This window comes from Cynoglossus semilaevis, chromosome 1 (assembly GCF_000523025.1).
Source record: "Cynoglossus semilaevis isolate Cse_v1.0 chromosome 1, Cse_v1.0, whole genome shotgun sequence".
NCBI classification, from domain to species: domain Eukaryota; kingdom Metazoa; phylum Chordata; class Actinopteri; order Pleuronectiformes; family Cynoglossidae; genus Cynoglossus; species Cynoglossus semilaevis.
Window position 1 is genome coordinate 17,219,508 of NC_024307.1, and position 11,706 is coordinate 17,231,213.

The 11,706-nt window shown below is 44.0% G+C and overlaps 1 protein-coding gene across 5 annotated transcripts in view; it reads left to right on the forward strand.

The window, feature by feature from the left end:
* The window catches only part of akap6 (A kinase (PRKA) anchor protein 6), a 118,366-nt gene that overhangs the window by 16,631 nt on the left and 90,029 nt on the right, over positions 1-11,706 (forward strand). For all 5 annotated transcript variants that reach the window (XM_025055135.1, XM_025055145.1, XM_025055144.1 and 2 more), the window contains 8 exons: positions 3,326-3,435; positions 3,538-3,679; positions 3,954-4,601; positions 4,751-5,065; positions 5,191-5,310; positions 5,416-5,541; positions 5,654-5,914; positions 11,426-11,548. In XM_025055135.1, coding sequence (XP_024910903.1) covers positions 3,326-3,435; positions 3,538-3,679; positions 3,954-4,601; positions 4,751-5,065; positions 5,191-5,310; positions 5,416-5,541; positions 5,654-5,914; positions 11,426-11,548 — 1,845 coding nt within the window. The remainder of the gene's footprint in view (positions 1-3,325; positions 3,436-3,537; positions 3,680-3,953; positions 4,602-4,750; positions 5,066-5,190; positions 5,311-5,415; positions 5,542-5,653; positions 5,915-11,425; positions 11,549-11,706) is intronic.

Consider the following 11,706-nt stretch of genomic DNA (forward strand, 5'->3'; position numbering starts at 1 on the left):
GTTGCTCAGAGGTTGATGGTAGTGAAGTTGGAGTGTATGTGGAGGTGTGAATGTTTGTTTATGTTTATGGTTTCTTCACCTCCATCTGTATCTGCTTCATTATTAATGCTCTCAATTACAGCCACTTAAGGTAAAAGGAATTTAAATATACTTCCGATTCTTTCAAAACTGAAGTAAATAATAGTTCAAAGTTAATGAATGTTGCTGCTGATGTATCTAGTAAAGTCAGCAGAATGCTGAAATGTATCAAAGATGACAGCATTATTTAACCACAGACCTTGTTGTGATCAAAAATGTGCCTTTAACCACAGATTTATAAAGTCTAACATCGTTGGACAAGCAAACACAGCTGACCATTAACAAGTATTATTATTTCATCTCAGGGATAGACCTTTCAAACAGTCTTCCCTGGTTGTGAACAAACAGCTTTAGGGAATACTACTTTATTCACTTTGACTTCTCTGTGCAGTAATCTCGTCCTTGAGCAAACAGAGGAGCGGTGAACCTGCGACCAGAGACTTGAGTTTGGTGTCAGAACCATCTCCTTTGACAGAGATTAAAAAGTCTTGATATCTGAGCAGTGGGCCTGTTCCTCTTTGAAGCCCCCTCATTTACATACTCCAGGGGGAGCAGTCGCACCAGAGTATTTGATCTCAGAGGTAAAGGACGCCGAGGGGGCTGCGGTGGAGGAGTTGAAGGTTATTAGATAGAATGCGATCGTGGACCAGGCTGAGCTGTCGCCGCTGATTTGAATGCAGCCGCGCTGAAGAGTCTGATGTCGGTGGTGATGAAGCTCCGACCAGATTGGAGCTGAAGCCTGCGGTCGATGAGCTTCAGATGGTTTTTAGCCAATTAGAAAGATGGGCTGATCTATGGACTCTGTGATTGACTGGTCATGTCTTTAATCTACCTGACTGAGGTGTGAAAACACACACACACAAACACACGCGTGTGTGTGTCTTAGTTACTAGAAATGATTAGTTTCTTGTTTCAGTGGGAACATAAAATGACATCAAATCCCTTGGAAACGGAAACACACACACACTCTCTCTCTCTCACACACACACACTCTCTGCAGACCCTTGTTAGCACACGGCTGTCACTGGACCAAAGGTCTTCTAACAAATGACTCCAGAAAGAAATGCAAAATCCACTTCTTATCCATGCGACGCAGACTGTGGTGTGTGTGAATTATTGAAGCATGTGGAAGACAGTGACATTTGGGCCACAGTTTTGGTGGTCCAGTGACACCACTTTGATGATGCAACTCTGTCTTTGTCGGTGCAGGTGCAAAACTTAGCTGAATGTTCAAGTTCATCTTGTTTGAATTTTACCTTTTTTAATCGAAACGCTGAAGTTTATACATGACTGTCTCTCCTGCACTCTCCACAGAGAGAAATTATTGGTTTAATGTGCGTTCCAACTTAAACATAAATGTGGTATTGATAATTTTTGTGTTGATGACAGATTAAATAATCTGTTTAGGTTGTGCGTTCCAACTTAAACATAAATGTGGTATTGATAATTTTTGTGTTGATGACAGATTAAATAATCTGTTTAGGTTTAGGAGGATACAGTAAGTCAAGAAGTTAAAAAACAAATAATTAAAACATCTATCATGAACGAGCAGTGTAATTCAGTTCAAGTGTAATTCAGTTCCAGTGTAATTCAGTTCCAGTGTAATTCAGTTCCAGTGTAATTCAGTTCCAGTTTAAACTCTTCTACATTAGTGTTGTCTCGTTGCATAATTCTGGAGGAATTCTTTGACATCGGATCACAACCCACTGCTGGTCTGATCCAAGGACTGAAATCCGGGTCCTTCAAATGTTCTTATAGTTTGGGGAAAAAAAAGAAATCTGATGGAGTTCAGAACAAAACCCGATGATGAGCATGTGAGTGATTAAAGACATCCGTTTGAAAACTTCTTCAGTCACAGTAGGACTTCAGTGACACAAATTGACCACAGGAGGCAGCATGTCTTTCTGTGGCTCATAAACAGCACTTTACCCATCATCTTCTCTTCAGAGATTCAAAAGGAACAACATCTTCACCCTCAGCTGCTCATTTGACTTCATGATTCATGAACCTGTTTAAGGCAGCGGAGACCATTTGCGCACCATGTTACAGAAGCTCCTGGCTGCGGCTGCCGCCAGCACCTCTTACAGTAGTGGTGGTTATTTTGGGAGGTAGATCAGCAGGTCAGCCTCTGAGCCAAACGAACGTGAGCCTGGCTGGCACAGAGTGCGACCTACATTCTCACATGCCGGGAGAGCGCGAGCGGGTGGGCGGAGCTTAAGAAAAAAAAAAGCAGTGCTAGCCACTGGAGGGAGGGTGTTGTGTTGTTGTTCAGCCAGGTCACCATGGAGCCACATGGTGACTCAGCGCCACCTCAGGTGCATGTAAAGTAACTGAGCAGAGGTCAGAGTCAGGTCACGGGCATGTTCAAAGGTCGGCTGTCATCAATGTTTGAACGAATATAGTTTTATTTACAAAGCAACAACAGAAATAAAATAAAACAAAAAAAAGTCACTTTTCAGTCTCAGGTGGTGGAACAAAAAAAAGCTTTAGTCATTTAGTCAAACTAAAACTTACCTTTCTCTGTGACAGTATCAGCAGGGACCTTATTTCCAGTTGGTTTTGGATGTTGGACTCCTACTCCCACCATTCACTACTAGAATTACACATGGTTTCTGGGCTAATTTCTTACCTTAACATCAAAACAGTAGGAGTGTTTAATCATCACTTTAAAAACACAGTGGACTGAGCTGTTCACAGGCCATACATATGAGAGGTCAACTAGAGTGCCACCAGCTGGTGAGGCTGCTGATGCAAGGAACTCTGGTTTTATTTGTTATGATTTAAAAATGTGATTTGTGTTATTTGTGTGTGTGTTGTGGGTCATACGGCTGTTATCCATTAATATCTGCAGTGGTTTCTGTGTGCTGGGAGGTGGGAGGGGGCACAAAACCATAATCTTGTCCAGGTCACCAAAAGGGCTTGAGCCGACCCTGGTGATATTAAATTGTATTTTAGAGCTGTTCCTAATAAAGTGGTTATTTTTGCTGCTGTGGGAGTCTGTCTGTCTGTCTGTCTGTCTGTGCAGGGAATGAACCCAGGGTCATGTTTTCCCTCAGTCTGTCTGTGGATGTGTTAGAACAGTGTTTAGATATCGACATGGAACTGACTCCATGAACCTGAGTCACAAAAAGAACTGGAAACATGGTGTCCATCATCACTTCTGCTTTTACTGTCTGTCTACAGAGCTTCATTCCCTGTTTCTGTCACTCATGCTGTGTTTGTGTGTGTGTGTGTGTGTGTGTGTCAGGACATCTGTGAGGACATCAGTGACCATGTGGAGCAGATTCACGCCCTGCTGGAGACAGAGTTCTCCCTGAAACTCCTGTCCTACTCTGTCAACATCATCGTGGACATCAGGTTGGTCCAGACCAGCTGACTGTTGGTTCTCCTGTCAGCTCCTGTCTGACCAGGGCAGGGAGGATCCTCATTGCTGTGACGGTGACATGTGTCTTGTTTCAGGACGGTGCAGCTGCTGTGGCACCAGCTCAGAGTCTCTGTCCTGGTCCTGAAGGAACGTCTGTTGCAGGGTCTACAGGACTCCAACGGGAACTACACCAGACAGACCGACATCCTGCAGGCCTTCAGCCAGGACCAGCACCAGGTAAAAGACCAGAACTTCATCGGTACTATGAGACAGAAGTAACACCTCAGCACAACAGCTGAAAGATAATGCAACAAAAGCTAGTGGTTAGCTAAGATCATTGCTAAAAGCTAAAAGGTTCCCAATATTTAAAAGTGCAACAGAGTTGACCTTAAAATGGGACATTTTATTAAACATGAAATGGGACTAATGACCAACTGGGACTCATGGGTAAATCTGAGGAAACTCTTGCCGTGTCCCCTCAGCTGAGGCGTTGATTTCTGTGTTCCCACAGACTCGTCTTGATGCTCTGACTGAGGTGGATGACTGTGGTCAGCTGACCATTCGCTGCAGTCAGGACTACTTCTCTTTAGACTGTGGCATCACTGCTTATGAGCTGAGTGACTACAGTCCCAGCGACGAACCTGAGGTCCAAGAAACAGTAGCAGACAACCAGAGTGTTACACAGGAGACAGAAGCTGGAGCAGGTGAAGAACCACAGCCAGACCTAGGATCAGTGGACTTGTCCTCTTCTAACCAGGAGTTTCACAACAGTTTACCTGAACTCACAACCAGTGACAGAACCAACCACAACCACTCATCACCTACTACACTGCTACCCACAGTGCACTGTGGCTCGCCAAGCCACAGTCAAGGAGGGAAACGTTCACTTCCGTTAGGTGTGAGCCACAGCACCGAGGTTTCACCCACACAGCCGTCACATCCCAAAAGGTCGGCTCCTCCATCCTCAGACAGAAGAACCAGGACTCAGGAGACCAGAGGAAGTTTGAAGAAGGTCAGCCTCGTCTCTGAGCTCCAGCTCCAGGCCGAGCTGAGTCGCAGCTCCCCTTCTCTCATGGATCCTCCTGATCGCTCCAAGTTCTGGTTGGAGCTGGAGTCGGTCTATCCAGAGAACGTTTCACAGTCCTGTGAAAATCTGCAGGTTTGTCTTGTTGTACACACAACATAAACAACAGCAAAAAAATAGCTTGTTTTATTTAATTTATGAATGCTGAACTAATGAGATTTAAGTAAATTAAACAGAGTGACAAACGTCATGATGTCTGACCTGTGTTTGTACCAACAACACAGATGATGAACAGAAGGAACCTGCAGAGGAACCACATGATCTCCAGACGCTCAGAGGACCAGCACAGAAAACTGACTGAGCAGAGGAGCTCGTCTGTGGACACACAGACCTCTGAGGAGGACAGACACGAACAGATGAAGAAAACTCTGGAGGAAACACACTTCTGCAGCGAGGGAGACTCCGACTCCTCCCTGCCCTCCCCCAGGAGGGAGCAGCTCCCCTTCTCAGACCTGGAGGCCTCTGCTGAGGAGTCAGACCCCCGACCTCCTCCCAGTACAACAGCAGAGGTGTGGGTCATGAAGCGTCACCAACAGAAGGTGATGTTTTTTTTTTATATATATATATATTTTCTTGACATTCTTGAGATTTTTTTTTATTTTTAGTTTTTTTTATATAATATTTTTTTTGGTATCTGATCGTCTGTGTTTGGTTTTCACTGCAGGAGGTTCCAGAAAGGGAGCACTGGTATGGCTCAGAGGAATTCCTGGCTCTCCCTGCTCAGCTCCATCAGACTGAAATGCTCACTGAGAAGCTGGAACATCTGGCCCAGTCCATCCCCCTGGTTAGTTCACAGAGCTGATCAAAGTTCTGTTTTTTTAAGAACCATATTTAATTTGAGCATGTTAAAAAAACCCAAAATCTGAGCATTTTAAACGTTCTCCTGCAGAGGCCTGGAGACGGCCAGCAGGAGGCTCTGCAGGATGTGGATGACTGGGATTTGACGGAGCTCAACCCAGAGTGGGACAGCGTTGGAGAAAGTGGTGACGACACTGGCTCTCCTCTGCCTCCACTGGTACCTCTCCTGTTTATGTCCACCCTCAGTCACAGCAGTCATTAGACCTTGATCTGTTCTTTAGGTCAACAGCATCAGCTCAGACTTCCTCCCTCCCTGTCCTTTCCTTTAGCTTCCGTCCAGAAGAAACCTCCTCAGCCGTCTCAGCCCCACCTCCTCCAGCGACATGGCTCCCTCAGTTGGAGAGAGCATCGAGTCCGGCCCACTGAGCGACCTGCAGTCAGAGGACGATGAGGGCCGGGCATCTGTAGACCGACAGCAGAGGACGACAGCACCTCTAGTGGATGGACATGGACGTGCCTCACTGGTTCAGGTGCTGCTGGAGGACATACAGAGTCAGGACAGAGACCCAGACGTCTGGAGGAAGATTGAGGTAAGGTCCACAGAATGTTGGGCTGTTGTTGGAGGATCTTCCTAGGTTCCAGAACCTGCTGTGGAGACACATACAGTACCTGTCATTAACCCTTTACTAACTCCTGGAATGACTTACTGCTCTAATCTAAAACACTTGGTGTTGTAGTAGTACCTGCTTGAAGTAATTAGTATGTGCATATTTATGGTAGTATTTTGTTACTGAACATACATGTGTAGCTCTTGGTACTGTTCCCAGTGGCTGTGGGTGGTACATAGTTAGTTCCTAACCCACATGCAGTAGTTCCTGGTACTGTACCTAGTCTTTAGAAGAGTTCTTTTAGTGTGTGTTACCAGTTTTTGGTCAATAAAACTGATGACACCATTAGAGACACACACAGTTACAGTGCTTTACCTCATACTTTGTTTCCTGGTACCTCTTATATGCACACTGAACATTATGTCTTGGTACTGTTCTTGGTACTGTTCCTGCAGAAAGTACATTCAACAGTTCTTTAGACTTTAGTCTATGCTATTTAAAGGCACATAGTTCTTTATACTAGTTACTGCAGTGGAACTACAAATGGTTCCTGGTACTGTTCCTGGTCTACATATGCACAGTGCTGCTGCTCTCAGATATGAAGATCAAGGTGAACTAGAACTCATCAGGTCACGCCCCACAAAAACTCAGTCGTGTTTTTTTGCAACATTTGATAAAATGACGACACCTTCAACCAAAGATCTGACCACATTTCAAACGCGTTTCATCGTCACCGCGGCGACCTTGGTGATGGATTGAAGGTCTGGTATTGGATCGTCCCGTGGCTCTGTCCATTCATCATTGCTCTCCTAAAGGTCAGCAGTGATTGGCAGGCAGATTATTGATGAGGCGGCTGCTGAACTAATCACTCATATCTGTCATATTGAATATGGTGAAATGTCAATAGCTGCAGGGATTTGTCCTCCTCACTCTGCTCCTTTAATGAGGCCTGTAAAGAAGCTCCGCCTCCTGGTCATATTCTCTTCATTCTTCCACTCTCCTCTCATTATTTTTCTCTGTTTCTCTCTCTTTTTTTTTAACTGAGTCGTTATGTTTTTACTTTACAGCTGCGACTTCTCTCCTTCTCCTCAGGGAGTTGATGTTCTACAGCCTTTGAGTCTTATCTGGTTTTAACCCAGTCCAAAACCTCAGGACAGAATTAGAGCCTAATGCGATTATCAGGGAGGTGGGCTGGAATATTTTAGGATCGATACCAGAATTAAAGGCTCTGGCAGTGTGGGAGTGAAGTTCACGATCAGTGGTGTGGACGTGTCTCAGGTGAGGTCAGTCCACATATACGTCAGACCCCTGTCTTTATAGACCACTACCCAAATAAATCTGCAGCATTAACATTCAGATTAAAGAGGATTTGATGGATTAAATGTCAAAGCTGTCCTGCTATCTGTCCTTTTTTGTCTCTCTGTCCATCTTTCTCTAAAGAGAAATGTACTGATTTTACATAACGTCCCACGGTAATTCTTGATCTACTGCTGTCTCCAACGATATTTCTGGTTGGTTTCTTTTTTGACCTCAATGTAACAAACTGACCACAGGAGGCAGTAGTGAACCAGCAGTCCCTTTGTTCCTGTGAGATAAGATCACATTTTTATGAAATTGGCTTTGGTGAAGGGGAGTAAGCTGTTTGAAATGTTTCTAAAAAGTTGTCTAACAGCAAGATTTAAAGATATGTAGAATTTCAGTGGATTTTTTGTTTTGTTTTGTATGAAAGCATTTTTGACAAGTGGCAACAGCTCTGATTTTCTGGTGTAACGCTTGAAGCCATATTGTTCTGAGGTTTCCCAGACTGAGGTTGAGGGTGCAGGGGGCGCTCACACTCCTACCAACCTCATGCATTTACACAGACTAAACCACTGAACTGAGTTGAACAGTCGTCAGGGACATGATTAGAAACCAAAGGAAAGCTGTAGCCGTTTATCGTCTCCACGTCTGTCCCTAAAGTCTGACCCTAAAACACAAACACGGCATCGCCAGCAGCTAAAACAGCTCTGGGTACGACAGACCCGACCCGCCCTCCTGACAGACCCTGAACGCCTCGCGGCCAACAACCTACATCTGTATTCTTTGCCACATTCAGGGACTTGTGTATGTGAAGCTTTCCTTGAATCATTGATATCAGCCTTCCAGCACCGAGTGTTTCAGCTCACACTTGATGTTGGAGTCTCATTAAAAAACCCAAATTTAAACTGCCCTCTCTGGACGTAATGTATACAGTAGATATACATACATATATATAGGAGTGTGGCGAGTTTAAGCCGTTCTGACTTGAACAAGGTTCATACACTCTGTGCATCTTAATGATGTTTTTAAGGTTTTAAAGGTTCCTTAATTTCAATAACCAGCTCCTTAAAAATGTTTGATTATTGGAGCTGCCGTTCAATAATCAAAGCTAATGTTTTGTTTATAATATATGATAAACATTTGACCTCACAGCACCAAAGTTATATCTGAATCTTCCAATGTTATGGAGTCATTTAGACATTTTTCATTTGATTTTTTTGAATTTTATAGCATGGTCAAAATGACCAAAGCCTTCCACACAAATAGGGTGGGAAAAGAGTTGACAGATTCTTGCAATTCTTCAGCAAGACTCAAGACACGGAGCAAAAAATTTGGAAACTATTTTAATGTTAAATTAATGTCAATATTATATTTTGTTAAACTCTTTTAAAAAAAGTAAAAAAAAAACAAAACAGATTTACTAACACACACGCGTTTTGCTGTGCCACACACACACAAACACACACACACTGGTAGCTGCTCTATGCTCCTGGGTAATTAGCTGATTAGCTGCCTAATTAGCAGCATGTAATCATGGCGATGGATGAACTACCTAATGGAGGAAGTGGAGAGAGGAGCAGGAGAAAGAGGAGGAGGAGGAGGAGAGCGCTCCTAGAGTGGAGAATGACATTCTGAGAGTCTCGGCTGAATACGATAGAGAAGAGAAAAGAAAGGAAAGAGGAATCACCCGTCCAGAGGGAGGGGTGGGGGGGTGGGGGGGAGTGATGGCAGCTGGAACAGGAGTGAATCAAATGGTAAAAGAGAAGAGAAATAATCCATCTGTACCAAATCTACTCTCCTCAGGTCTGGGATGTGTCTGTTGTCAGGATGGAGATGATTCCATTTGGGTTAGAGAAGATGAACTGAGGAGAAAGTGGTGGAAACCTCCCTTTAAAGCAGGTGAAATCAGTCAGGTCGGCTGTCAGTGGGATGCTTTCATTTTCTTCCACTTCATTGGATTTAATAATGCAGGTGAAAAAAGACACAGCAGGTAGTGTCGATGGAACAAAGTCTAGTTTAGTTCAAATGTGTGTTGACTTGTTAACGGTGTGAGGTACTGACTCCATAAGGTGGTACACAGCACCACAGCAGGACGTTCAAACCACACACATATATATATATATATAAATTAGTATAAGTATAGTTGTTGATCTTTCATCAATTCATTTGTTGTTTGGTGAGTGTGTGTAAGTGATACAAACTGACCAGAGGGGGCAGCAGCAGCAGACTAGTGACTCAAAAACCCAGGTCTAGAACTGTTTTCTCTGTCAAAGTCCATTGAAATCCCTGTTTTGTTAGTCTTGACAAACATTGATAATTCTCTGCTGTTGTTATTGGTTGGTGTCTGTGGTGAAACCTTGTGTCTTGTTTACCAGACAGAATTAGACAAAGCAGCAGCAGATCAGCAGACAGCTGCTGTGTTTAGTGTGGCTCTTGGGTTATTATAACAGGAGGATATTATACACTGTTGTTATAGTAGAATAATGCAGTCAAGATTATTTACCAGGGACCAGGGAGTTCCTCAAAATAAAACTGGATAAATTCCTGTTTTTCTAAATGAGCAGTGGATGTGGCAGCCGGGATGTTCTGACTCAACTTTGACCAACTGTTTGGTTGTAGCTGAATATTTATTCACAGTCTGTATTATTTTATTTTTTTTACATCTTTACTTTTCTCTGCTTGCCCTTTGACCTCCTGCGTTGTTGTGGTCTAAACCTTTACCTCCCTCATTTATTCATTTTGATCTGCCGCAGCTGTGTTTTGTGTCCACGTCACGTAAAAACCTGCGAGTCTCTGTGTGAAAGTTGATGAGGAAACAAAACACAAAGGAGGGAAAATCAGCTGCACCGCGGCGCCGTGAGCTCAACACGTCTGAGAACCAACAGAAGGAGAAAACTGCAGAGTTTGTGTGTTAGATAAGTGTCCTGCACATCATGTGATCAGTGTGTGTCTGCACGTGTGTGTGTGTGTGTGTGTCTCAGTGTGAGGCCTCTGAGTTTCCCTGCACGTCGGCCGCTCTGAGATCAGTGGGGGACGGACAGACAACAGACTCACATCAACGCTCGTCTGATTGGCCCGGTGGGGGGTGGGCGGGGCCTCCCACTGTTAGCAGAAAGGAGGGGAAAATAAGTGTGTGTATATGTGTGTGCGCACATGTATAAGTGTGTGTGTGTGTATACACAGGTTAAAGTTACAGCAATGAAGATAAAGTTGTTTGTCTTGAGGAGAAACCTTGACGTGGAATTGGTTTTAAAACATTTAAGATGAAGTGAATGAGGAAGGAAGGAAGGAAAGAGGAAGGAGAGGAGACAAGGAATCAAACAGTGAGGGAAGAAGGGCACAAATGGAATATTTTAAATTAGGAAAGATGTGGCAGGGTTAGGACGGAAGTAAGGAGAGTGGGAGAGTAGTGAACAAATGGATGAAATAACGGGAAAGTGAGTAGAGAATAAATAAAGGACAGAAGGACAGACGGATGGAGAGGAAGGGAGGAAGAAAGAGAGTCATTTTGTCAGGAGGCTGTTTGAACCTGCACTACAGCAGAGGACAGGCCTCAGGAATGGAGCGGACAGTGGTTCCCAAAGTTTCTATGCACACCTCATCTGTTGTTTCTTTTCTGACTTTTCTTTCACTTGTCGTTGTTGTCCTTTATTTCTTTCTCCTGGTCTATTATGTCTCCCATTGACACGTCCTCCTCTTTACCTCTACTTCTCTCCTTCCTACACATTTGATCCTGAGAAATTCAGTTAGAAAGTCAGTTAACTCCTGTCTACCGCTAGATGGCAGTAAATGTCTACAGTCAAACGACTGTTGCTCCTCTCCGTGTTTGAGTCACTAACGAAAAGTCGTCGATCTCCACTTTTACAGTTGATCTTCCTTTCATTGATTTCCTGTTTGATTTGGTTTTATACTTTTTAATAACTGTTTCTTTGGTAATTGTCTCTTTTTCTTAATGTTTTTCTGACTCTCTGACAATTTCAGGATTTCTTTTTAACAAATGTTTTTTTTATTTTGATGTGCAGCACTTTCATTCCCTTGTCTCCTCTCCTCTGCTTTTTGAGGCTCTTCTTTTCTTTGACTTTCCTTCCTCTTCTCATCCCTCCATTCTTTCTGTTGTCCTGTTGTCGTCCAGTAGTTCAGTCATGTTTTTAATCTTCTTCTCTCTCTCTCTGTTTCCCTGTCCCTCGTCCCCAGTGTTTTGTGCAGCAGTTGGACGGGTTCATCTCGTGGCTGCAGGAAGCCCTGGACAGCACGGAGAACTGGACGCAGCCAAGACAGGATCTGGACAGCCTGAGGGTGTACCTGGACACACACCTGGTCAGAGCACACCTACACACACACACACTCACACACACACACACAAATCTGCACCCTGGTATAAATGAGCTCTGTTCTTCATCTGTCAACACCTGTGGAGGACTGTAGCTCCTCCACAGCCCTAATTAATATATGTCCCTATATATATACATATATAC